The sequence below is a fragment of the Larimichthys crocea genome, chromosome XVII (assembly GCF_000972845.2).
Source record: "Larimichthys crocea isolate SSNF chromosome XVII, L_crocea_2.0, whole genome shotgun sequence".
NCBI classification, from domain to species: domain Eukaryota; kingdom Metazoa; phylum Chordata; class Actinopteri; family Sciaenidae; genus Larimichthys; species Larimichthys crocea.
In genome coordinates this window covers 631,070-658,892 of record NC_040027.1, presented here as the reverse complement: position 1 = coordinate 658,892, position 27,823 = coordinate 631,070, and the positions used below count along the sequence as shown (strand labels likewise).

Here is a 27,823-nt window from a genome sequence, read left to right as displayed (position 1 = left end):
TTGTATTTGGTTGAGGTGGAGCTCATTTTTGTAGCGGACTTTAATGATTATTTTAATCATGGAACAATCTGATGATTATTTTATCAATTAATCGATTGATTGCTTTGTAATTCTGAAAATATTGATAAATGCTAATTGGTCCAACCAAAAGTATAACTTATTTAAAAAGAAATAACAGCAGCAGACCCTCACATTTGTGGAGCTGAAACCAGTTGGAGGTTGGACGTTTTTGCCTTAAAAATGACTAAATGATTATCAAAATAGTTACCATAATTCGTTAATTCATAGTTTAATGTTATTATTCACTGAAGCTCCTTCCTGGCAGTCTCTCTGCCCAGTATAGTCCCTGTAGTCCGCAGAAAGGTCGCCCTCTGGCGGCTGACTCTGGCCGGTGCAGCGGTGTGGTGCGGCGGGCCTCATCGCCGCGGACAGGCGGGACAAAGCACTTGTTCAGAGGCTGCTGTCCGAGAAGGAACCGTTGTCTGTCTCTGCCTGGGACAGCACTTAAAAGCGGAGCCACGACTTTTAAAGTTATCCTCAAACAAAGAGGTTTAATCTGAACTCAGAAACAGGTTCAATCTAAATCTAACGGACACGTTTATTTTTTTTCCCCAAACTTTGAGAAGAAAAGGGAGTTTTGACAGGAAACAGACGGACGCTGCTTTAAGTTTGAACGATACTCAGGTAAGACAACATGCAGATGGTTTCATGCGCTTTTCACAGCAGTGTGTGGACTCACTGTATCAGACTGAGCCTGTGTGTGTTTTTCTAAAGTTGTTGTAAGTGTGTGAGTGCACAGAGCTTCAGTAACAGCAGATCTGCTCCGTGTACAGGTGCGACATTATTGGGTTAACTTAACGGGTTGTTGTTTATCACGAAGGATTCAAACGATTTGACAAAAACAGAAACACACAGGGACAAAACAAAGATTATTAATACGTCTGTATAACAACAATGTAAGCCTGAAGGAGCTAATATGAAATCTGAGTGTAGCTTCAAACTTACACTCATTAATAATAAGCAACAAAGTCACCTATTTGAAAAATAAAGGTGTGCTCACATCAACTTTATTTACTTATTTATTCAAGTATAACCTAAAGATGCAACCACTGAAGTCACTATCATTTATATGATTAGATAAATGCTCATTAGGAGGACTTTGTTTTGTTGTAGAGTACTAGCTAATGACTTATTATTAATAATAATTATCAGGTCCTTTTTTCATGAAGGATAGAAATAAAGTAGAATACAACTTTATTGTTTCTGAAAGTGGAAAATTATCTTCAGCCAACATAGAGCTTGATAACACACATGGTAACTGAACATTAACTGAGGTATAAAACATAAAATGCATACATTAAAGTGTAACCTGGTGGAGGAAATATTTGTTTAGGTTAATTAAACTTGGTTGGACACAATATTAACAACCCTGTTCCTCCTCTCAGTATAATATAATACACTTCAACAACACCACACTGTCCAAAACATTTGCAACCAGTATGTTTTTAAAGCTGACTTTTCATGGCCCAGTCATTTTTCCGTGGGGTATTTTGCACCAGGAAATCTTGGCTGACTCCTGTGTGTATGCCAGTGGGTCCCAGCCTACATTAGGGGCAGGGGCCTAATTGTTTTTGACAGATGTCAGACATGTGACTGTAAGACTGGAATTCCATTATCAGCAGCAGATGATAGAGACTCTGTGTTGTAGTGGAGCTCAGGCTGCTGCTGGTGGGTGTCTGTCCTGACCTGTGACTGTGCTCCAAACACTGTGATTTCTGCTCCAGCTTGAAAACGAGATTTGTGAGCCAGTTTTAGACAAACACCATGGTAGTACTATTACTACTGCCAGTACTACTGTTGTTACTGTGCATCTGCTGCAAAATCAAATGCACTGAATTAAAGTTCACTACACTGTATTCGGGGGAATTTGCTACTAAATAAGTAAACAGTTGCTCTCTAGAGAACACATTTCACAAATAAGTGGTTGTAGCTGTATACCTCCTAAAGAGTTTCTCTAATGTTAATCGCTCCCTTTAGGAAAAGCCAACTTTATTAGGTTACCAAATGAGCTCTTTGGCAGGCAGGTTTAGGGGACTTTAAGATCAGATTTGGAAGATTTTAGTCTCCTCTGTAAAGTTTGTTTTCGTCTAAATAATAAAGTAGAGAAGGGATCATTTGATATCCCTCGTGGTCTTGGGAGGAAGACCTCACAGTTATTTAGTCCTTCTCATTAATCGGAAATGGTTCGAGGGTCTGTTTATTTCCTGCCAGTCCATATAATCAAACACTGAGCCTGTTGATCAACAACACGGGACACCTGACACTGCTGCTTACAACATACCCATCCACCTGTCCCCCCCCTCCCCTCTCGTCTCCCTGTCTCTTTCTCCTGCCTCAGCAGCACAGAGGAGCCCTTGTTTGATCCTCCCTGGACAGTGCCCCAATTTTCTTTTTCACCCCGACTCCATGGCAACACTGCTCTCGTGACGAGCAGCCTTGACTTTTGCCCCTCCCGCTCTCAAAACAAAGGCAAGAAGTTATGGAGGGAGGGAGAGTTGCGGGAAAGGGGAATTGTGAGGGGGATGAAGGATATGTAGGAATGAGGGAGGGAATAATGGGAAGGTGTCTGGGATGGAGGCTCTGAGGCGAGACCTCATCTGCAGTATGTGCCAGAGTCCCATAAAGAGCAGAGAGTTATTACTGTAGGACTGTAGACTGCGGGGCAGTGCCAGGCTCTGTCTCTGTGTCCGTCTGTCGGTATGTCTAACTTTCTGAATGGCTGAGTGTCTCGGCCATTACCTCCCTCACAATCCCACCATGGTGCCTGAACAAGAGAAACGTGTAGGCGAGATTTTTATGTTGTTAAAATCAGCGCCGCGGTGCCACTGTGAGCACTTTACAAATATCCATTAAAAAATGAATGAACTAGAACTGAAAGAAATAAGAAGGACTGCATCTAACGATGATATTCATTATCAGTTCAATTTTTTCTCAATAAAGCGTTTTGTTCATAAAATGTAAATAGTAACAAAAATATCAATCATTATTTCCCAGAGCTCTCTCATTATTCAGATTCAGATTACCTGGTTTGTCCAAAGCTAAAACATTCAGTTTACTGTCACACACAACAAACGATCCAGTCTCCATGTTTGACTACAGACGGGAGTCGAGAACCGGTTCCAAATTGTCCAAATTATCCAAATCGTACCCCTCTGAGCTTGTCAGTTTGTCAAAAAACTGTCCAAAAACAGTCCAAAGTGAGATTTCATTTGTCAAAGAGATCAACAATATCACAAACAATAAGTGGAGCTGCACAGGACGATGTAGATGGATTTAGACATAATAAATCAGTTGTGTTGACACAGAAAACTGATCAGGAATCAATAAGGGAATCGATAATGTCATTGGTTTTAATAACATCTTATTAATTCCCACCCCTGCACCAAACATTTTTCAGCTTCCAGCTTCTCAAAAAGCAAAAAAAAAAAATGCTGTTTCTTTTCTCTGCTTTATATCCTTGAAACTCCATATCAGCATTTTGTACTGTTGCTCCCAGCATTGTGTTCATAGCAGAGATTAGAGTTGCACTAATGTTACAGTAACGTTGCCCTGCTGTTTACATGCTTTTTCACTCATACATGTAGGCAGCCCACTCCCTGTAGAAGAATGGGCATTGTTAAGTCGTCTCTCTGTAAGATTTGTAACAGAATGAAAACAAAAAATTGTAGCTGCAGGGTGGGAAGTGAAATGTTCAAAGTCTGGCTGGACGCTGTGGGGGCTGGAGAGAGACTCCTACAGCCTGTGAAGAGGCAAAAAGGAAAGTATTGTTGTTTGGCTGCACTCCCCGCCCTGGTACCGACATCTCCACACTGATTCTCACTTTGCTGGTTCCGAGACCTCAAAGCTTCTGTTAATCTAGGAGAGAAGGTCTGACTTATGATATAATACGTGATAAACGTTCTCTCTGTGAAACCTGATTTACTTGACCTGATAGAAGACGAGACTAACGTGTGCCCTCATAAATCACACTCCCTTAGATGTGGTAAAACATTTACACTGTTCTGTAACTAACCCTCATTACCAAAGACAGTCACGCCTAACTTTCTCATATCTCCACGTAGCATTACTCATATCAGCACTGCTGAAAAACAGAGCCCAGGCAACTCTTCTTGCTTCGTGCTGTACATTTTTCTCACTCTCGACTATCCTCAGAATCTTTTTGTTTTGCTGTTTTTGTTTACAGTTTTGAGCGATGTTCGACAAGCAGCGCTACGACAGTCCACCTGTCTACAGTCCTCCTTTCACCTCGCCATCCAACAACGGCTTTGGTCCTCCAGGCAGCTTCCATGCCCCCCAGAGCGATTACAACGCGTACCCACCTCCGCCGGGATCTTACTACATTGAGGACAAACCACAGCATTTCTACAAATGGCTGTCACCCCCGGGGATCATCAAGGCCATGATGGCTACGGTGATCGTGTTATGTGTGGCGATATTCGCCTGCGTGGCCTCCACTCTCATGTGGGACATGCAGTACGGGATGGGGATGGGAATGGGAATGGGCTACGGCAGCGGATACAGCGGCAGCTACGGTTCAGGATACGGTAGTTATGGTGGTTATGGTGGTTACGGAGGTTACGGAGGCTACGGCAACAGTTATGGCTCCTACATCTCCCCTTACTCAGCCAAAACTGCCATGATTGCCATGGCAGCCATTAACTTCATCGGGGCACTGTCCTTCTTCATCAGCAGCTTCTCTAAATCCAACATGGTTCACAGCAGGAAGTTCTTTCTAGCCCTCCTAGTAGGCTGCATCATCATGTCTGTTCTGCAGGTAAGACTCATTTACACTGTGTGGTCTCCTCATGTTCATGCTGTTCCACTTAGTCTGCAACCACCTCGTGAGGGTGAAACAAATGTCATATAAAACATAACATAGTGAAGTTTTCTCTTATTTAAAATGTCTAGTCCCATAAGATCCATAGCTATGCCATTTTTTATTTTGCAGAATAAGGACTTAATTTCTTCTTAGATGTTGTTAAAGTTTCTACCTTTTGTTTATTGTTATGTCATACGCACCGAATGCCCACAGAGGCTCAGAATGCACAAAAATACTGGGCAAAAAATGTAAACTGCTACATAGCTTCACAAAATATATTGTGTCCTCTCAAAAGCTCCATGGAAAATATCCCAAATTAAACCCTGTCCATAGTTAAAACAGGCCATGTCTTTTAACGTCAGCGAGCTAGATGATTTCTGTAAGTAACAATAAAGCAATAAAACAGGAGTTCATTTTCAGTCTTTCCTGAATCACGTTGTATACAGAGATTGTTGATCTCTGTTTAGATTCTGTTGCCATATATAATACGGTCTGACATTGTAGTTGTTTTAAAAAGTTAAATCTGGTTCACAGCAGCTCCACATGATTATTTTTAATATTTGAATTCTCATCCATCATCCCAACCAAAGGCGAAAACGCCTTCCTCTGTTATGAACGGTATTTAAATGTGCGTGTTTTTGAAAATTCCTAAATACCAGAAGTCTAATGTGAAACAGGATCCTGCAAACACAGTTTAACTCTGTTCAGATCACAGTGTTCTGCTTGTTACAGTGGTTACACACATATTAGAGGAAAATGACACCATGATGAAAACTCTGCTTCATATATAATAAAAACTGTAGATCCAGTTTTAATTTCACATCTTTCTGCCTCCTGCTGCTCTCAAATACTTTCAAGTGAAGTTTAAATGATTTTGTTCACAGTTAAATTGTGCTCAGCATATTTTCAAAACTATTATTATTATATCATATTATATATTTTTTATATAATTTACAACATTTACCACCATACCAAACATCCATTAAAATGTGGATGTTTGGTATTAGATGTTTCCAGCTCCAGTACTATTACTGAGAATCATCAGTGGTTTGTTTGTACTCTGTACCTGTTACAGGATGTTCATCAAATGACTGTAATGATATGATTGCTGCTAAATCACATGACACTTAGTCATATTTGAACTGAATAGTGAGGAGTACTGCTATACATCTTTTTCAGTGAGAGACTGACAGGTTTTATAATTGTAAATATCAATATGACTGTCAGTGTATTAACCTGCCATGTTTTTTTCTCAGGGCATCATAACCATTGTCTACATTGTCGGGGTGAACCCAATGGCTCAGGGCTCCTCCAGTATGATGTACAATCCGATGCTTATGATGTGCCAGAACCTCTACCAGACCAGCTACTCACAGATGGGAGGAGTGGGAGGCTTCCCCATGTACAACCAGTACCTCTACCATTACTGCTTTGTGGACCCACAGGAGGTTTGTAGCTTTTCCTCAGGGGTTGAATCAGTGTTTGGTGAGAGTTAAGACAATGCAATGGCCTCATTTGAACATTTGTGACATGATTTTAAATTAATTGGATGAGAGGTGCATCTATGGAAGGTGTTTTGAGTTGGATGATTAGTGGAGGCTCTAAAATTTCATTTCAGATTGATATGCCCATCAAATTTTCCTTTAGCTCAAGCTCAAAGTGATGCCTTTAATAATAAATAAAAACATATTTTTATTTATATAAAGCTGTTAGAAATGCAGACAAATATATTATAGCCTCTAGTATCATCAGTCCTGAACTGCTTTGTAATGGTATGTTATCACTTAAAACATACCCATCCACACAAATTGTGATATGTACATCTCCGAATGAATCCCAAGTGTATTTGTGTACTCCGCGTACCAGGATTAAGCAGCTCTATCTTACAGTTTATCTACTTGACAACGTTCCAAATTTTATTCTCATGTTCTTTCTTTTCTAGGGAGTTGCCATGGTGTGTGGATTCCTGGTTGTCATCGCCTTCGGTGTTGCAGCTTTCTTTGCACACAAAACACGAGGGAAGATCTGGCGCTACGGCAAACCAAACATCTACTGGGAAGAGCCTCTCGTTGGTGGGAAGGCCTCAGAGGGCAGGGATGTAGAGGAATGGGTAAGAGACAATGGAACAGTAGTCACAGTTTAATAAGCCTAGGCTTATGTGGGATTTACAAAGAGAAATCATATTTTGACCCTAACTGACTCTGAAATTGTACATGCACAGCTTGCAGTCAAATGAACAGGGTCACAGAGGGCTTAAATCCAGCCTAAGGAAAGTTGATGAAACAAAATGTTCACCCACAGACTCGATTAGATGATAACAACAACAGTGGGGTTTTTTTATGCAAAGAAGGGTCAGGAACGTTAGTTTCCACCTGTTTTTACAATGCAAAGCAGGTAAGATCGTTGGTCGTCAGTGAGGTGGTCATCTCGCTGAGGCAGTCATCACTTATAAAGACAGGTTAGGTGAATGTGGTGATGCTGATGCAGTAAATAGCCAAGATGATGCTTGCACATTCCTGAGGTTGATTTGTCACTTATGCTATTTTTGACACATGCACCATATGACTGACATATGGCTTTGCGATGTTATTCACCAGATTACGTCTCGTTTTTATGAGTCTAAAGTCCAAAAGGAACATATATGTAGATAGATATAGATAGATGGATATATGGATATATGGATATATGGATAGATCTTTTATTGATCTTCATCAGTTTATAGGATCCAGCAGGGAAATAGTCATACTATCGTGACAGTGTTTCCTCCAACTGAGTCACTTTGTTCAGGGTCACGGCTGATAGCAGTCAGCGAATGTTTGCTCATGTTCTACTACCTGGTTTCACTCTGGGTAATCATTAACCACTTGAGAAGATAGTAAGCAGGTGGGCAGTTTCTAGAGAGCCTGCCTTCAAGTTTTAAACATCAACAACATGCTAATCATCTGGGACCGTTTCCTGAGATATGGGTTGAATATTAACTTGACCTGCCACTTTTCCAACCTGTTTCATTCAGAGAATGACAATGAGTTTACATCAAATGTTTAGAAATCAAATTGATGGTCAGAAACGGCACTGATTGACGTTTAGTAACAAGGTTTGAAACACCAGCATATATGTACACTTTGTTGTGTGCAAGTTTTTATTGCTTTGTAAATGAATAGTGGCTTGTAGATCATTTTCTTTCTGTTTACTACACTGTAGTTAACATCCTCCCCAACGTCCACAGCCAATGTTTGTTGAAGTGTGCAGGAGAATATCAAGAACACAAATCAGTACATGCAGACACGTGGCATACATTGCACACATGGCAAACACAAGTGAAAAAAATACAAATAAATCGAAAAATAAAAAGCCAAATATCTTGAAGTATGCAAGAGAACAAAATATCGCTGGTTGAGCATGTCCGTTCAATCTTTCACCCCCCGTCTATTTGACCACGGTAACTGCCAGTCTCACATCCATAACTAACTTTTATTTTAGGAAGGGTTCACAGGCCAGGCTACCCTCCCCTGTCCACGCATAAGCACACATTGCAGTATGTAATACTTATCTGTACACTTAAATGACTCAGAAGTACAAGCTTAACTCTATCATTTGCTCAAATCTGTCCACGAAGGATGCAGAAAGTACCCTGAGTCACACTTTCTCTCTTGCGCTGACTGTAAAACACTAAAAGAAGCACTGAACAGACATGGTGTTATATTGGATTATATAGAGCTGTTTGTTTATGAGAGTGCTTGTCATTGCCTAGAACATGGCATCATGCACACAGAGGTGTACAGGCAGAGCACAGTAGACGAGACGAGCCAAGTGTGAATCATGTGTTCTTGTGTCTGATAATGGAGCCTTGCTCACTGATGTCATCAGACTTGTAGGTACGGAGTGTATACTGTTACTGCATTTAGAAATTACACAATACTTATGTAAAGAGCAAAAGATACATTGTGGATTGTAAAAGTTGGGAAAGAGCTCTTAGACAATCTGATGGCTGTCAGATTAAAACACGTATGTAGGTTGTGTAATATATTTGACCTTTCTCCCTAAAGACTTTATTCTCTACAAAAGCAGGTCAGACAAAGTGTGTCATTATTGTATACTTACATATTTTATCTTTTTTTTTTTAACTGCCTCAATAAACAGGCACTCTCGGTGCCCTACTGTCCTCATTTTCTTCACATTTCCTCATATTCAACACTTCAGTTATGTGTTTCCTTCGTTGCTATGCTACCTGCATATCGTATCTATGCCGCAAAATGAGTCATCGGACTTGTTTGGCCCCTGTAAACACAAGGACAGTGACAGTTTAAAGCTGTGGTTGGTTTGAGACTGGACCCATCTCTGTTGCTGTGCTTGAGAAGGCCTGGCATACTCTGATGACCTCACACACTGGCCTCATTCAGCTAGCCCAGGGGGGGGGGGGGGGGGGGGGTCGCATTGTGTCTGCTGGATGAGGTCATCAGTCGTTTTCTGCAGGGCTGTCTGTGTCCTGGAAACACTGAAGTGCTGCACACATGCTGAGTGAAAGCATCCTGGGCAGGTTTCATAGATGTGGATTAAAACCAAATGAAGTGAATGTTTGAATGGATAACAGTGATTTTGTCTTCCATAGTGTTGTGGCTGTTCTGACTGTTGAGGATTGCTACTTTAGAAATATGCAGAGAATTAAAATTATTTCTGAAACGTATGATAAAATCAGGGCAGCGCGGTGGTGCAGTGGTTAGCACTGTTGCCTCACAGCAAGAAGGTTCCTCGTTTGAGCCTTGGATGCTGCTTTCTGTGTGGAGTTTGCATGTCCCCCCATGCCAAAGACATGCACTTAGTACATTAATTGGAGACTCTAATTTAGCGGTTACAGAATATATATGATAAAAAAATCAGACATTGTTTGTCGCTGAGGACATTCAGGATTAGCCGCAGCTGACTACGTTTGTCTTTACAGATCCACTTAAATTCACTGTTTTTCCGCTGTATGTCAATCACTACAGCTGATTGAAACTTGCTGTAGAAGCTCCCTAGTTTAAGTGTAATCTCATCTTTGATGAAGCACATGTCTGAAATTTATGGTGGTTTTTTTTGGTATTCAAGAAGACATTTTGCAGCTTACATAAATCATTTTTTCACTCTTTAACAGAGCCAGATCTTTCCTCACATGCTTCAGTTTTCTATCATGACTCTCCTCGCCTTCTTGGCTGCTCTTCTTCTCCTTTCAAACATGCACTTCTCCCTCACTTTGTCTGCTTCCCTTTGCTCCTTCTCCCCTCATCAACATCCACCGCTTTGTCTCCATGCCTCTCTCCATCTCTCCATCTTTGTTTCTTCAGCAGCTCCAGGACTGTCAGACATTGTTACTGTGCGTACACGCTCTGCTCACAGCACAGCAGCCGCTGCACACCGAGGGGGGCATTGTTTAGATTCTTACATGAAGTGCAGCGTTCAAATGGGATTCTCCTGCAGCTGCAACAGGGGCAGCTCTCTCAGGCACTCCACCCACCATGATTATTGTTTTTTGGGGGCTAGGCTTGATGTTAGGTTCTACTCCTTCACTGCGAGGAATTTGAGAGATTGCTCAGTAATGTGTACCACCCAAGAAAATAGGGAGGTGGATGTTTTGGAAGAGTTTTTAGAAATTTAGAAAATAGTAAATTCTCACTAGACACGTGCAGGCACAGTAGATGTCAGATGTTTCATTTCAGAGGAACATTATCCTGCATGTTACTTCAGTAACATCACAACAAGTATTTTCAGTGACATTTTATTTCCAAAGGCAGATCTTAAACTTGTTATACAACAAATTATTTAAGATTTAGTCACCATTTTGTCACATATTTACTACTCTCAAGTCTTCTTTGTGCTGCTAAACTAAGATTTGGGGAAAGCAAAGAAACAGAAATGTTTAAAGTTTAGGCTCTACTGCTTTGTGTAGAGGTTGTGGTAAAGGCATCTAATGATTGATGAATTTACTGGACCCAGTGGACGTGGAAGAAGCTGTGACCACCCCTGAGGTCTTCATTGTGAGGAATTCCCTCATGCTCATTCCTCCCCTGACCTCACAGGAAGCACTTGGAAAATACAGATTAAAGTTATTTACATGACAGACACAGTTTCCTTTAGTTTGAAGAAAGAAAGCAGGAGCACTTCCGTTCCAGGTGCTCATGAAGACATAAAACAATAGAACCAAGTGAAAGCAAAGCTGGATTTATTGTCTGATACCTTCTGTGTATATATTCCATCCTTATGACTAATCTGTTATAAGGAAACAGGCTTAAAATATGGGAAAACTATGGGAGACCACAAAGGTTTTGGTTTATTTATAGTTAGTGGTTGGTTTATTTTACAGTTAGCCTTCAGTCATCCTTTGTTTTTGTTCTCTTGACCTTTTCAAGCACAGTCAACCTAACAGATAACCCTCAATTCACTGAGGAGGTCGACTGTGCTGCTCAATTACATGCCTGACTGCTCTTTCAAACTTTTGGCACTAATTACCATCATTTTGTCTCTGGTGTAAGGTTAGCTTCTTTCTTTTCTCCTCGAGTTAAGGCCAAAGGAAGAGAGGAGGAAAATAACGGTGTCTTTAACAGGATGTCAGTCAGAAAATGATCCTGGTCTTTGTGAGTGCTCTAGTTGTTTGTTTGTGTTCGCTGAGTCTGTTCCTCCTGTTTTTTCCTGCCTGCTGTAGGTGAACAATGTGGAGGAAAGCCGCAGCGTTCAGGACGCCCCTACCCTGCTGGTGTCAGAGAAGGGAGCCGGCCTGCTCAACGCCTCAGCAAACAGTGTCATCTCCTACCCCCCACCCAAGGTGGACAGCAGCTCCTATAACGAAGATCTATACGACAACAACGAGTGGGTGACGCTGTTTTCTCAGCCCTCCTTTTCAGTTTAGATTTAAATCAGATGAAGCACATTTTGTTTGATTTAAATGTCTCTAAACATAAAGTCACAGTGAAATGGAAGTCAGGCCGTCTTTGTCTACTGTAATGTTTTCAAGACAAATGAAAAATGTGGTCAGCATTTAGGAATTAGGAGAATTAATTTGATCTCTTGCTTAAAAGTGACCACGATATGAAGGTGTAGAGCACTTAGACTCCACCCACACCTTCCTCACCTGCATTGTTAGATCAGGAGGAAGAGACAAATTAAGAAATTAGAACTCGACAGCGCTCTTTTATACTTAACTGACATTGAAGCACACACCTCTGACCCATAATACCACTCTGCTATCTACCGAAGACCAATAAGCATGGTTATAGCCATTTACCTCCAATCAAATTTAAAACAGCACAAGATGAGTCATAATAATAATATTTAAATGTTTTACAGGAACAGAAAAAGAGGCAATATAATTATAGAAACACTCACAACTTTTTTATATACATATTCATCTTACTTTTAATATACATACTCAGCCTCTAAACATGTGACTCACACAGGTAATATCTAATCACTGCTCTGTTTTAAAGCCCGTGAAAACATATTGCCCTCAAGAGCTCTGTGTGTGACCTTTGAGCCCATGTTGGATTAACTTGTTTTTTTCATGTTCATTGAAATCTCTGGTGAAAAGAAAAGGCTGGATGTTTGTGAACAAATATGCTTTTCTTCAAACCTAGAAGTGCGTGCTCAAGCACCCTGTTTTTGTTTGCATTATCATCCTCAAGTGTGTCTGACTACAAATACCTTGCTCGTATTTACACCTCAGTACCAGTAAAAACAAGCTCAGCTCGTGTCAAAACTGTGCTCAGACTGACAAAAGGTGGACGACTGAAGTGTTTTGATTCAGTTCAAAGTGCAGGATATTATGTTGATGATTTACTCTCTCACAAAGTAAAACATAGCTGGAATTTTTTCATAAGCAGAAGAATGTTAGCCTGAAGACCTTCAGTGTACTCTGCTGTTAATAATGTAGCCTTTACTGTAACAACTTGTAATATCTGCACCGCTGCATTTGGATTCCTCTACAAATCTCCACAAACCAAAAATTGAGCAGGATTCCTATTATTAAAGAGCTGCACTTGCTTCCTGGTCACTGAGGGCCCTCCACATGACACAGAGTCAAATTGTAGAGTGTGAGCAACAATAATCATTAGTGGTTCAAGGTATTTACCTTCTTCATATGATATCTGTCTGGGCCATATCAGTAAATATTTGTTTTCTTTAGACACAGTCTCACATTAGATCCCTTAACTTGCTGGTGTTATTTGGGTCATGGTGGTCTTTGTGTAAGATATAGGGGGCTGAATATAGTATGAGGTCACCTGAATATAAGAACTGTTGTGTTTTTGTTACCTTAGAATGACCTTTTTACGTCTACAGAGTCAGGTCCTCGTCCACAGGGTCCACCATGTTGACTCTAGCTAGGACCTTTTGCCTTTTACACGTGTTTCATGGCCGCCAAAGTTTCTCCTTCAGGCAAGGCAGGAAAGGTTAAGGTTAGGGTGTTGCAATCCACAACTGCAATGTTAGATACCACTAAATCATACACACTTGACCTAAAGTTATAGGTCGAGTGTGTAAGATAAGGAAAGCAACAGTGTCACTTCTTTAACCTCTAACTTTTCTGCTGCTTCCAGTAAAAGACAAATGTTTTCGTGTTTTCGTTGCTATCCTGCAGGTACTCAGAGAGGACCACCAGCAGACCATCAGAAGTCTTCTCCCACGGTGGAGGAACCAGCTCCAGCCCATCAGAGGGGACCGGCGGGGGTCGTAAACCCTCTGCCAACAGGGGCAAGAGACGCAGGCGCAACCCCGAGCTGGATGAGTCTCAATACGAGACAGAGTACACCACGGGAGGAGAAACAGGGAATGAACTCGACGGAGAGGAGTGGGAGAGGTGAGAATCAATCTTCTGTCACAGTACTGTTGTATCTCATACACTGTCTGGATTAGAGAAGGAAAAGTCATCATCACAGTAAATTACAGTTAAATACTGTCGCTCCCTCAGGATCAGACCTGAATTCTTTGATTTAAATAAACAACTGTACGCTCTGAAAATTAAGCTCACTGGAAAGCGACATGATTTACAGGGAAACGCTGCTCAAATTTATGAAAGAATAGAAGGGGAGATACGCAGATGCTTAAACAGCAAAGCTTGAAAAAAGGCTACAGTCTGCATATGCTTCACTCTGTCCAGGAGAGTAGTTAATCCTCTGAGGCATGCCACTTCACATGGGTTGAACTCAGGCACAATGAGAGAATTGGGCCAAAGGTACAAAACTTGGGAGTCAATGGAGTATATGAGAAAGTAGTTATATTTGGCTGAGGTTCGATCTGTCCAGACTTTAACAAATATCCCTGTGGGAGACATTTGAAGTCTAACACACCACTGTTGAAACCACCTTGACCCGTATACAGTGTTGCAGTGGTTCAGTAGTAAACCTGATAATCCTCAGTGATGTTGTAAGTTGTCATATTCTTAGGCAAGAACATTGAAAGTATGTCCAGTGACTGATACATCTTTATCGCTAATGCTTATCTTCTCCCCTGCTCCTCCTGCTCCAGTGCGTACCCAGCGATAAGATCTGATGCTGAGCGTCACGACTATAAGAGAGAGTTTGATGCCGACCTGAAGGAATATAAGCGCCTGTGTGCTGAGATGGACGACATTAATGATCATTTGAACAAACTCAGCCGGCAGCTGGACACACTGGATGACACCTCTGCCAAATACCAGGTCAGATATACACAGTAGTTATCGCCTAACCTCATGAAAAAAGCCAAACATCTACGACATATATGAGCCTTGATTACAAACCAGGAATACAAGATTATCCCCCTCCACTGTAAACTCAAACATCAATAAAGAAAAAACTAAATTCTCCTGGATGGCCTCAATTGACAAGAGGCGACAAAACAATATTTTATAATGAAAGTATGTGTGGAGATCTTCTCACAAACGCCGATCTTACAATTACAAAAATTAGGATTTGTTGCTTTATTTGTGCCACACTCACATTCCACTCTTAAAATCACACGTGTGACATTTATGCTGCCACACACTTTATTGTAATGTTCAGCAAACATTTCATTGTTCTCTGGCTTTTGAGCTCAAACTCACTGCATTAATAAAGGATTTAAATTTAATTTTAAGTTACTGCTGATTAGTTCAACCACATCACATATCTATCATATTCAAGTAAAATATGCCCTCTATCACCTGGCAAATGAGTGTCTTGCCACAATTCTTGATATCAGTGAATAGATGCACATTTACATTGCAAAGACACAGATAGGTGCACAAAGACCCTGATCATCAAGGTATGAGTGTTTGTGTATGGACGTGATAATAACAAAAGTTTTTTGTGTTTCCACAGGCTGTAGCAGAAGAATATAACCAATTGAAGGATCTGAAGCAGGTGAGGAAGCATCTGATCATACGTATTTGTAGCAGTGTTACAGATTTTGTTTGTAACATACAGCTGCAAAATGTCTCTTGTATAGTATTAAATAACTCTTTTCACTCATGCATAGACTGTTTCTTTGTGTTAAATGACTCATCTGTGCTCCGTCTGCTCTGTAGACATCAGACTACCAGTCTAAGAAGAAACAGTGTCGCAGGCTGAGACACAAACTGTTCCACATCAAACGCATGGTGAAGGACTACGACAGGAACCACCCATGAATCCACTGAGTCCTGACACTCAGCTCTGTGTCCACACAGCAAACACTCAGACGAAGGCCACGATACACTCCAAAACACTGCAAAGACTCTGTGACATCCTGAGACCAAAGTTACTTGTACAGAACCAACACACACCGGATACACACTCACATACATACATACATACATACATACATACATACATACATAGGGAACATACAGTGTGTTAATAATAATGATCTTGTGTTTTCCCTCATTCAGTCTGATCAGTTACATATAAATAATCTTTTTTGTGGAAGAAAACGGAAGCAGAACCCTCGGCTGAATCTACTTCCACAGCAAACACTGCCGTTTTTTCTGAATGACCCATCTCATTGTTTGCAGTGTCCGGGCCACTTTTGAGAACCAGAGGGCGTGTTTGGAGAGAGAGGTTGTTTGAAAGTCACCTGACCCTCAGTCACCTGTGATAACACCGTGCTCAGTTTCTGTGGCTCTGTTTGCTCTCCAGATTGGCAACTTTTCTTTGTTTTATCTCCACAGATAAGAGGTGGAACAGTATTGTAGAGAACGTAGTAATGGGTGAGACAGGTCGCTCGGGTTTGTTTGCGAGCAGATATGCAGTTTCTTTTAAGCCTTGGCACAGCGTTATCTTTGTGACAAATGGACTTGTGCTTTTCTCATCTTCTGCATCAGTGTTTGTGACTAACTTAAACGTCAGTGAGGTTAACTGTACTCTGTCGGGACCATGTGTATTTTCCCAGCGTACTGGTGTTTTGTCTAAGCTGATTATCATAGATGCAGTGAGACCAAAAAGGGGACCAACTGACCAATGACGGATGTGCAGCATTGTCGTATTGTATATACTTTTAATGAATCCTGCACCAAGAACAAAATTACATTATCTGTCTGTTAGATTCTGCAGATATCTTAGCATTTGTGATGATCTGTTATTTGTACATACTAAAGACACATAGTGGCTTGTTTTGTTAATCAGTGGTCGTTCAAAATGTGCTTATGCTATGCAAATAAGCAAAAAACTTCCTATTTTTGTATTTCTATCATGCACGCTCCTCAACAAACTGTTTTCTGTCACTATACATAAGCTACACTCATCTTTTCATTTGATTCTTTACCAATGAAAACGATTTCTGCTGATTCCACGTGTTTGCATTAATCTGCTTAATGTGCAAGTGTTACGATCTAGTGTACGTCATAAAATTGTTAAAACACACGTTTAATTTGTCATGCATTTGTATTTTTATGAAGAACATTGTTGTCATTTTACAAACCATTTGCGAGCCATTTATTTTTGTATGAATTTATTTTCTCTGATGCTATAAGACCATTTTTGTAACTGTATACATGTCTAAAAAGTATTGAATTCAGTAAGTAATAAACATTTCTAATTCTCTAAAAATCTAACTGGATAAGTCCATTTCTTGTTTTTTCATTCTGTTTTGCTGACCCTCCTGGTTTGGAGATATCTGCTGCTCTGTGTGCTGCAGTGAGCGTCCAGCAGGGAGAGCAGGAGGACCTCTCTTTGCTGGAGGACACAGTTCAATCACACTCCAATCGCAGTTAGCTCAGTATGAGCTGTTGCTGCCCTCTTTTGGTACTACTCTAACTTAACTAGAGCGTTGTCCCAGTCCCACACTACAGTAAGGTTGTACACAGTGTGTGCTTTTACATTTTACACTTTTCATTTTATGTTTACAGGAAATTATTCATCAGTCACAGTGCATCCTTGGATTGCCACTACCAATTTAACTTCACACATCAGGATAGAAGGGCAAATTACCAACAGAAGTTATCTCATGACACTTTTCACATAGGTCTAGACTACTGCACCATGAGCGAGCACAAACGTCTTTTTAAATTGCACAAACCTCGAGCAGACCCCAGCTCATGGTGGCTGACCATCTGAGGTTAATATTTATATATGTGAGGTGAGATCTTTCCGTTGCTACCATTCAACACTGTCATTTATATTTTTTGTATGGAATTGGGACAGAGCTTACTGAATATGAATAACCACTTATACTGCACTTAACCTTTTTTTTGTACAATTGACAAAGAAACAGGTTGTTCTTTTTATTTATTTATTTGGGCTAAATAAATAAATAAATTGATTATAATTCAAAATAAAGGCACAAAGAAACGTAGAACAGACAGGACAGAGAGACACGGCTAGGTTTCCCATCACAGACCATACTTGTATTGTCTGGTCAGTTTGTTTTATGACAATAAAAATGTATTTATATCAAATAAAGAACGTTTTTGAAATGTTCTGTTGGGACATGCACCCACACCTGCTTGCCCCGTCCCGTCTCTCTCTCTCTGTCTGTATATATGTGTAGTGTAAACAGGCACAGCAGTGTTTCAGTATTTTTATACAGTCAGCCTCCATCCTGTTTCCAAAGCAACAGGTGAGCGCGTGCAGAGGTGCAGAGGAGGCTTGTTGTTAATGACGTGGTACCAGATGACGTCATGGCTTTCCATAAACTACATAAACTAGTGTCCGGTGTTGCGGTTTAACGAGTGACCATGTTAACCGCCGACCGTCAGCTGCATGTGTATGTGGTTGCTGTAGTTACGACAGCTGTTGAAATTAGAAACTGTCCGTTTGTATGCCTCGGTTTATTCATGTAGATTTTTAACAACGTTACATGTAAATATATAGATATATGTACCTGATTCGTCGGCTGTCGTAACGACTGTACACAACAGTCATCAGTTAACATAGTCGCTCAATAAACCGTAACACCGTCTCTGGCCACCAAGGATGAGAGACTGAACCTGGTGTTTTGAGAGTTTCCTTAAGTATGTAACTGTTGTGTAAAACATTTATCTGGACATTCACATGGCAGAGCATCGGACCAAGACTGGCTGTATTAGACAGCTAAAGTTTACTCCGGGTAAGTTAGGATTAGATAAAACCAAACACAGGCTCTGCTACTGCCAAGTTTAAACTAACAATAACAGTGTGATGAGTGTCGGTGTTTGGAGGACAAGCACACACATGATGTAAAAGATGACTATTTGGAAAGACAGTCTGAAAGAAATCTTCAAAAGTCTGCCTGCAACTAATGTGTGTTTTCATAGTCAGATCTGTTGTTTATTTTTTAGATTAACTGGTTAATCATTTAGTCTGTAAACGATCACAAATAGTGAAAAAGGCCCATCACAAGTCCTAAGATGGCATCTGTAAATATGTTGTTTTTTTGTGACCAACAGTCCAAAACTCAAACATTTTCAATTTAAAATGATGTTAAACACAGGAAGGCTAAAACATTGTGGAGCCAGCAAATATATTTTCTTGATTAGACAAATTAATGACAATGGTGAACGTTGTTGAACTGTCTATTAATTATGACCTGTATAATTACTTCAGTTCCAGTCAGGAACTTACTGCCTAAAATTACTGCCAAAGTGAAAAAAATGATTTGTCTGTTAATGTCTCACATACTCAAGCCATCCACAGGAGGAATGTGCATACTTTTATTTATAGTATTGCAAAAATAACCATATGAACTTCTTTTGCATTTTTAAGTTTGGCATGATCTTAGAAACATGCTTCTTTTAAACGTAAAGCTACACAGTCAAATCACTATAGTTTATATTCCAACAAATAACACAAAGTGATTCAAGGACAGCATGGTGAGCTGTTGATGAAGTGGTTTGACAGCATCAGGGATCATGGCCATGGTTGCCTTTTTTTTATGATACAATAACAAGTATTACAAAAACTCCACGTTTATCCCCACATTGTCTTTTCTTTCAGTCAGTTAATTTGGCAAGCAACACATTTGTCACACTGAGCTGCAGTTCAAGGCAATAACACAAGAATGTGACTTCTTAGTATCCCTTATCTCAGCACCAACAAACACCATAACCTTTACGACACTTACAACACTTGGAGTACCTTACATAAGCAGAATAATTATCTGAAAGTGACCTCCGTCCATTGGGTTGTGCTTTAACACACTGCTTTTAAAAATGGACCACACATTTAAAAAAAAAACAAAAAAAAAACAAGATATCAAAATGAACTACCTCTACCTTTATAAAAGCAAAGGAGACACTCTCCAGTTTGTAGAGATTAAAGAGAAAAGCTTAAACTTTCAGTGTCCTCTTACATCAAGCATAACATTTCAGAACAAACATTTTTTTGACCAAAGTCTGGTGCACAGACAGGTCAATAGGGAAATATTACTGTTTACGTTTTCTGTGATAAAGATACCTTGATCCCTTTATATTTATTTTTAGCACATGGACAAACAACGTCATGGTGTATAAAAGCTGAGGTAAAAATGTTAGACAGGGTTGTGACTGTCTTAGAAGCCAGGGTATATTCACGTACATTCACCTCCATTTCGGGTCAATCACTACTGCAAGAACATTATTGTATAATATATGATATTAAAGGATTAGCTCAACAATTTGAGGAATACAGTTAATCATTTTCTTGCACACAGAGTACAATAAATGTGAAGCTGGAACCAGCAGCTCATGTGAAACCAGTAGAAAGTTACGTTTGGACAGAGCCAGACTAGCTGTTTCCCCCTGTTTCTGGCTCCTGGCTTTGTTTCGTATTTACTGCACACGCGTGTAAATGGAATCAATACTCTAAATCAGCAAGAAAGCGAATAACCGCATCCCCCAAATGATGAACTATTTCTTTTAAAATAGGAAATGTCTTTTGTTATATACAGTACTTCATATAGTACAGTATACAATACAATGTCCATGCATCTTTTTTTTATTTTAATGTTGTACAAGGTGATATTTTGTAGTCTTCACAAATACATTTGGTAACAAAGTCTGATATCCCATCGTACATATCAAACATGAGACAACTTAGGTATGATCTGCACAAAATGTCCAATATAAAGCTTTGAAGCTGCCACTATAGACCCGCTCGGCCTGTAAAAGTGGCACTGCTATGGCTTCATTTTGACTTTAAAAAAAAACAACACACACACACAAGGGAAAACACACAGAGCCTGGGTACAAACTGAGTCACATTAGGGGTGATATGGGAGGAGGTAGTACAGGCACATGGCCTCGTGTTAGAGTCTGCAGTTGCATTAAAGCCCTGTTTTTTTTGTCCAGAATGACACAGAGAGAGATCAGATTGAGGTCAGAGAGCAAAACTGACAAGTGCTGCAAACATATATATATATATATTTATATATATATAAAGACAAAAACACATTTTTGTTTCCCTGAAAGCAATGTTGGTGTGACTTCAACCAGACTTTACAGAGCTATATTGGGAAAAGCTGAAACAAACAGGACCCTTAACATCTAAACGAGATCCCAGTTTGTCTTCATAACATTCAATCTGTACTTGTATGTCATCTTTGTGAGCTCTAATTTCCCAATTTGATCTCAGCCTGTATCACTCTAGACTTAACAGGGTTCACTGTCCTGGTGCGTAGGGCCAGCTGATGGAGCTCCCCGATAGCTGCATGTCCCGGATCAGTGTCTCGATGGGTGTCTTGCCCACCAGCCGCATGAAGAAGAGCTGGGAGATAAGGTTGGCTGGCACGGCACGCAGAGCCGGCAGACGCAGCAGTAAGCGGCCGAAACGTTGAGGCTGGTTGGGGTACTGTAACCTCTCATACTCCGTTAGGGCAACCTGGGCTTTCTCCTGCAGTGACTCCACATGGGCTGGGTCTGTCAGACCACATGCATCTGTAAGGTAAAGAAACAGAGAATATCTCAGAGCCATTCAGCTATTTACCCGTAAGTCTTATGGCTCGGACACTTGAACCCTGTCAAATACCTCACGCAGACAGTTTTGTTTTAGTTTTCTAGGGACACTTGGGATCATGTTACAGTGGTCATCCAGTTACAGCAACTATGATCACTCAAGTAACCTAAAAAAAAATCTAACAAACTTACCGGGTGAAAAGAGCGCGATGGCTTTGAGGCAGCTGTACTCGGCTGTGTCCACCTGCAACCTGTTCAGCTTGTCCACCTGATCCTGGAAAACCCTGACCTGGTCCATGAAGGACACCACGCGCTCAGCAGACATGGGCGATGAGTGAAAACCAGCAGCTGCCAGCAGAGGAGCCATATGTATAGGCAAAGCAGACTGAGCCGCGTTCAGGATGAACAGCTCGCTCCAGCTCAGCCTTAGCAGCGCCACCTGTAGGGTTAATTGAAAGTTTGAAAAAGTCAGTTATACTACTTGTCAGATTAACAATGTTCTGTTCAAACTGGAAGGAAAAATCACTTTGATGAAACTGCTCACAACTCAAGGTCACGATAAGGCCATAAATTGAGTAGTTAATTAGTTTTTAGGGTCCCAAGTGAAAATGACTTAAGAGTTAATGAGCATATATTTATATACTTTAAAATAGATTTCTATTTAATTTGAAACCTCTGTACACAAGTCACCTTTGAATTATGGAGGTAATCATTTTTTAACCTGAGTAAGAAAAAGAAGAGGTCATCAGGTACTGTATGCTTAGACTGACCTGCTCTGAGACTGGCAGTTCTGGGAAGTATGGGATGTTTCTGGCCCACTCGATGGTGCTGAAGAGGAGCCGAGCAGCCAGCTCACAGATGCTGTCAATGCCCATGACGGAGGCTCCACTCGCAGATGCCTGCATCTGTGCCTGACTGTATGGGGTCCCGTAGCGGCTGTTTGGGTACGGCTCAGCCCGGAGGAGCTGGGAGATGAGCTCTGATACCGGCTGCCCGTTGAAGTAGTCCGCCCCAATGTGACCTGGCACTGGACCTCCAACCCCACCTGCCAGGGAGTTTGGACTGATACCTGGGTGAGATGGAGGGATTCGGCCCCGCTGGACTGCTGCAGAAAGAGAGGGAGGGAGGAGAGACAATGGAATGAAAATGATCTACATTCACTGGTCAATATTTTCCACATTCCTGCCCACGACTGTACAGCTCTTTCATTTTATATAACCTTAAATAAAACCGTGGCAATTACTTAGAAATAAACCTTCTTCGTTCAATCACACGTAAATTACAGTTTTCTAGCTTGAATAGTGATTTGAAGGTTGTAGAAAATTGATTTACATTCCTAAAGTAAATACGACTGAAAGGTTTTTTCATCATCATCTTCATTCAAACTCATAAAGAACATACTGTCGCTCTTCTGTGAAAATAAGGTGCCAGCAACCTTGTTTTCAGCTTTTCAAATAAATTGCTTTTAATAATTTTATTGATTTGGTAGGGACATTTTCTCAGCCCATAAAAGAGAAAAAGAAAAAGCATCACATTTGAAGGTACATAGCTTCCTTTGGACAGCGATGATATAAGTATAAGGTCAGTATTCAGTATTCTCTCTTGCTAAATGCTCTGCTATGTTTGTCACTAACTGTGGTGGTCTGCTGTTTGGTGTTTGTCCTTGTCAAGTGTAAAGTGGGTTCGTCAACACATTTCTGTTGGAAACAGTTGTCTGTTTCTTCTAGAAACATGGCTAATGAGAGCAAACCAAAACATTAAGCTGAAAGATGCTAAAATGGTTCACATCACGACATGTGATACATTCAAAATTTCAATATTTAAATGCATCCCTGAAAGGACTTCATAATAAACTCATAATAGTTTGAGATAGTGTTGCTTTAACAATCTACTTACGAGTTACTCATAGCGGTCCAACACTGAGACTGCTTCACTTCATTGTAGTCCGATTGTAATGCCGCTATTCTAATGTGAGCACTCTGTCTGAGGTTAATGCACAGCTGTACCAAACTTTTAAAGAACAATGCTATCTGTCTTGAACACAGTGAATAGTCAAAATTCCAATGCCAAAATCTCACTTAAAGTGTGTGCGCTTTTGTGTCTGGGTTAAAGGTCAGAAAGACTTTTCCAGGTAATGTGGAAACAGTGCAACCTGCGTCACGGCCACAGTCAGCATGGTTCATTAATAACCAGGCCCAATATAACCTCTGGCATACTGTCACCTCAGTGCACATTATGTATGGGACAGCTCGTGCTATCCACTGACACAGACTGAAATACGAGTACGGTTAGGTTATAGGTGACTAGAATACAATTACAAATAGGTTTGAAATAGTTTGTGATGTGATTAATGAAAATAATTATGGCAGGCAGAAGGGGAATCATCTCCTCTTACTGCTAATCAACCTTGCATAAATTAGGCAAATCCTAACTGTGATTAAACAGATATAAAAAGTTTATAGACACAGACTTTTAGTGTGTTTTGAATGAGCTAAGATGGAGCAGAGTGAACTTGTCAACTTGCTGTTTTTTTTTTACATTATGCAAATCAAACGTGTTTGCCTCTAGTTACCCCCTCCACCCTGAAGCACAACAGCTGCAGGGAGTAGAGCACCGGGGTAAAAACATGCTTCGGTTGACAGTATAAATATTGTGCTTGGATCAGTGGCAAATGTCAGTGGCTGTTTCTGTTGAAGTAAGCACTTCACTCTGCGAATGACCCATTTCTGATAATTATGTACAAATTTAATTTGTGTTTTGTTTTTCTTAAGGGTGTTTGTACATGAATCAAGACATTTACTTAGTACTGTACTTAAAAAAAATGCCAACTGTGCTGCTTGCCCGTTACATCTATGAGTGCGGCCATTCTACAAAGCAAGTGCTTAAACTTTTTAATATTTTTATGATGATGGTTCTGTACTTTCTTTAAGTATATTTATTAATGCAATACATTTTACCTTTAAGCAGTATGTTTACACTGTTACACCTTCTCTTTTTTACTTAAAGGTCCAGTGTGTACTAGTAAAGGATCTATCTCAGAAACGTAATGCAATATGTTTAACTCTGTTTTCATTTGTTTATAAATAACTAAAAATAAGAAGCATTGTGTTTTTGTTACCTATGAATATCAGTCTATGTTGAACTGACTTGTTTCTACAGTGGCCCAAAATGTACAAACTAAACACTGGCCCTAGATTGGACTTTTTGCATTCTTTGCATATTTTACAGACACCATAGTTTCTCCTTCATGCTACGAAGGAGCAGGATATGTGACCGTGTTGCTATCAGCATGAACACAGCTAGATGTCACTAAATCACACACTGGACCTGCCTTCATTGATGTCTTTTTTGAGGGGGGAGCGAGGGGGCAGCTATAAACATAATACTTATATAATACAAAAACATAAACCTTTAAAGTTTCAGGCAAATCTGTTGACAAGGAGTTGCTTATTTACACATCCAAGAGCTACAGAGCAACATTAGCAACGGTAAAACAGTAAAGTTATGGGTCATAAAACCAAAACATTGAGCTAAAAGACGCTAAAATAGAGTGGGTGAGTCGGGTGATAATTCTCTGTAGGCTTGAGTGACCCCCTTTATTGCTACACATAGTAATTTAATCTAAACCTTTAACATGGTGTGCACATAGAGGACAGAGTTTTGATACCTTCTTTGCGCATTCCAACACGGAAACATTTCTTCAGACGACAGTATTGGCACTGGTTGCGGTGATGCTGGTCGATTTGGCATTCTCGATTTGATCTGCGCATAGGAAACAAAATACAAGTGAGAAGGAAGTGAATTTTTCATTTGCATATTTCCCCCCCACACACTCCTCCTCCCTTCCCCTCTCACACTGACCCCTGTGATGAGTCAACTGTGTGAGCTGGCGTGGCTGAAAAGCTATCAAGGCTGTGACCTTTGTAAATCATCGGCCCTACACGCCCTTGTGTTGCTTTTTACAGCAGGATGAGGTCTGCCAATGTTTCACAGAGAGCCCTTTTCAGCCCCGGACACCATTCATTCAGAGCTGCACATTATTACATGGATGAAATAACTATATTCTGAGGCTGAGAGTAGTCTTAGTGAGAGCAGAGAATTGAGTTGCAACATTGTGTTCCTGTGGTGAAGAATAATGGGAATGTTGACCTTCTGAGGCAATCCATCCTCACATGACTGACCTTCAGGGCTTTCATTTCTTTCTCTTTTTTTTCTAGGGCTGTTTGTGAGACACATCCAAGGTTGGAACATATCATTCTAGAGTGAGGAATGGACCAATCTGTTCTCTCTTTCATGAATGTGAACGGACATATAATGGTTTATAAAAAATATTCTACTTTAGCCCCACTTCTCCTATAAAGGAACTTCATATATTACTATAGATGTATTTTTCAATTTTGTCATTCACTTTCTTTTATATATATTCAAACCTTAGGTACTTACAACTACCTTGTAGTGTTCTATGAACCATGTATTACATGTCAAATTTATAGTACGGCGTTACCAAAAAGACAATGTAAGCAGAATCCATAAACTATGTGTTCATCTAATGTTCCAACTAGAAGCAAAATAAGACATCAGTCTGAATCTCCCATCAGCCCCTTACCTGCAGGAGTAGTTGAGGTTTCGTCTGATGCTCCTCTTGAAGAAGCTCTTGCAGCCCTCGCAGGTGAACACGCCGTAATGCTTTCCGCTAGACTTGTCCCCGCACACCACGCAGTCCACCACACAGGTCTTGTCCTCATCCCCGACGTCCACATCGCTGCTTCCGGCCTGAGGTGAACCGTCCTCTTCCTCCCTCCTCAGGTAAGCCTTCTCTCCCAGTCCATTAGTGTCCCCGTTGGGGTTGCCCCATCCCCCGCTCACCATGGCCATATTCTCTGAGACACGCAGCCCTGTGAGTTGATCATACACAGACCCGCCCTGTCCCCCAGCTACCAACTACTCTCAAAGTCTAAAAAACTGATTCCAGGCAAGAAAACAGTGGTTCCAGATTTGTGTTGAAGGCAGGCTTTGTCCAAGAAGATCTAAAAGTGGGATAAAAAGTTGTCCCGGTCTTCCTTGTGTTGACCTTTCTCCCCTTTGCCGTCTGGTTGTAATGACCTGGAGGTCCTTTCCAGTGCTGTTTTCTCTCTCTCTTCTTTAATCCCTCTGCTCTCTCTGTTCTTGTCTTTCACCCCTGCGTTCGCTGCCCTGACCTCCGATCAATGGCTCCCGTGGTCTGAGAAAACTTCAGACACACATTGAATGGTTCAGAGTTCAGGCAGGAGAAAAGGGTGCAGCCTTGCTCTTTTCACAGGAAACAATAAATTATACTTTGACTACTTCTCTCTTTCACCCTCCCTCTCACTTTCTCTCCCTCTCCCCCCTTGGAAGAAGTAAAAAAAAAACACCTCACCTATCCCTAAGCATGGTGACGAGGGACAAAACAGAGTCGCTCTCCAAGTGAAACAGAAGCTCTGCCCCTCTCTCAGCGCACGACTTTCTCCCAAAAGGACAGGCAGGCGGGAGGAAAATAAAACACAACTCTCCTTCGAGCAGGGTTAAACTGCTCTGCCCTCTGCTCCAACTTATAAACTAGTCCAACCAGTTCCTGCCATGCAGAGGTGTTATCTGCTGATCTGAGGCAGTTCTAGTCCAGACTCACTCTTGACTTGTCAGGGCTGTTACAGACACAGAGGTGATAGTGATGAAGAGGGAAAATAAGACTTTGCTCTGGAAATGTTCAGTCATAAGTCCCAAAAAAGAGAAAAAAGAGTTATGGAGAGTTTGGAAATTGGTTTCTTTCTTTCGTATGACCACAATGCCACTTCAGCTTTTATGCAATAAGTATTTTGGTTTAGGAACACCTCTGTGTTGCATAAATAGCCCAAAAGATGCAGCTGATTCCACACTTGATATTAAAATAAGAAGTGGCGAGAAAGATAATACACTCCTTTCAAACCTAGAATAATGTCCCTGTGGTCTCTGTAGCACCAAAGTTCATCAAATAAGTCCTCCTCTTCTCTGTCTGTGGTGAAATGATGTTTTCTTGTGGCTCCTCCAACTCTTCGGAGTCTGTGGTGTCAGAGGGCTCAAATGTCAAAGAGAAAACAACAAGCCAAAACAAAAGAGTTGAGAAATCTCCTTAGTCGCAGTCGCGCCTCCTTTCTCAAACCTCCACAAAGTGTTACTTCTCTCTTCCTCCTCTTGTTTTGTCAGTGCTTGTCCATCCAGCAGTAACAACCAGAGGCCAGAACCTCTCTGCATTCCCTGTCAGCGAGTCAGGGTGTACTGTTGCACTCTCTTTACTATTCTGCCCGTCCTTTTTTCTTTTTCCGCCTTTCTTTCTTTCTGTCTTTCGTTCTGTTGGCCCCGGCAGGAATAAATTAGGCAAACAAGCCCAGGAAAAACATGGTCATGGACCTCTTAGTGAAAGCCAGACGTCGCAGTGGAGAGCAGCCCAGAGATAGCCTCCTCTCTAGCTCCTCTCAATCTCTCAGTCCCCTCTCTGTGTCTCTGCCTCGCTCCCTCCTTTAGGGAGAGTGAGCGTGTGTCTGTGTGCTGAGGGATTTGACACTGCTATTCAAGCCCTGCCGTTGCCATGGCACTGGATGCCTTATAAGGCCAGCGGAGTCAAAGAGCACAGAGTGGGCTGC

The 27,823-nt window shown here is 41.0% G+C and overlaps 2 protein-coding genes across 4 annotated transcripts; one reads left to right on the top strand and one right to left on the bottom strand.

Moving 5' to 3' along the window:
- The first annotated feature begins 427 nt into the window (after nt 1–427).
- si:ch73-61d6.3 (occludin) lies at nt 428–16,865 on the top strand. Its single transcript, XM_010734512.3, has 9 exons — nt 428–684; nt 4,244–4,834; nt 6,136–6,327; nt 6,822–6,989; nt 11,556–11,719; nt 13,485–13,703; nt 14,372–14,543; nt 15,184–15,225; nt 15,390–16,865. Exons 2-9 carry the CDS (start codon nt 4,253–4,255, stop codon nt 15,489–15,491), a joined length of 1,641 nt encoding a protein of 546 aa, XP_010732814.2. The 5' UTR covers nt 428–684; nt 4,244–4,252; the 3' UTR covers nt 15,492–16,865.
- Nucleotides 16,866–18,954: 2,089 nt separating this feature from the next.
- nr2f6b (nuclear receptor subfamily 2, group F, member 6b) lies at nt 18,955–27,741 on the bottom strand. Of its 3 annotated transcripts, XM_010734460.3 has the most exons (6): nt 26,584–27,741; nt 25,792–26,415; nt 24,853–24,947; nt 21,956–22,290; nt 21,378–21,624; nt 20,893–21,167 (listed from the first exon to the last, which is right to left on the bottom strand). In XM_010734460.3, exons 2-6 carry the CDS (start codon nt 26,058–26,060, stop codon nt 20,893–20,895), a joined length of 1,221 nt encoding a protein of 406 aa, XP_010732762.1. In that variant the 5' UTR covers nt 26,061–26,415; nt 26,584–27,741. The 3 variants fall into 3 exon arrangements, with proteins under 3 accessions (XP_010732761.1, XP_010732762.1, XP_010732764.1); XM_010734459.3 differs by having other exon boundaries at nt 18,955–21,167; nt 25,792–27,741; XM_010734462.3 differs by having other exon boundaries at nt 21,956–22,287; nt 25,792–27,741.
- Nucleotides 27,742–27,823: the final 82 nt, after the last annotated feature.

Bases quoted from the DNA above. Each gene is read 5' to 3' on its own strand.
- nr2f6b (XM_010734459.3), bottom strand. From the start codon at position 26,060: ATGGCCATGGTGAGCGGGGGATGGGGCAACCCCAACGGGGACACTAAT. The intron at 22,291-24,852 runs GTATCAAAACTC...CTCTTTCTGCAG, and splicing joins TGTTGGAATGCGCAAAGAAG to CAGTCCAGCGGGGCCGAATC. The intron at 21,168-21,377 runs GTAAGTTTGTTA...TTTACCTTACAG, and splicing joins CATCGCGCTCTTTTCACCCG to ATGCATGTGGTCTGACAGAC.
- si:ch73-61d6.3 (XM_010734512.3), top strand. From the start codon at position 4,253: ATGTTCGACAAGCAGCGCTACGACAGTCCACCTGTCTACAGTCCTCCT. The intron at 11,720-13,484 runs GTGGGTGACGCT...GCTATCCTGCAG, and splicing joins GATCTATACGACAACAACGA to GTACTCAGAGAGGACCACCA. The intron at 15,226-15,389 runs GTGAGGAAGCAT...TCTGCTCTGTAG, and splicing joins AATTGAAGGATCTGAAGCAG to ACATCAGACTACCAGTCTAA.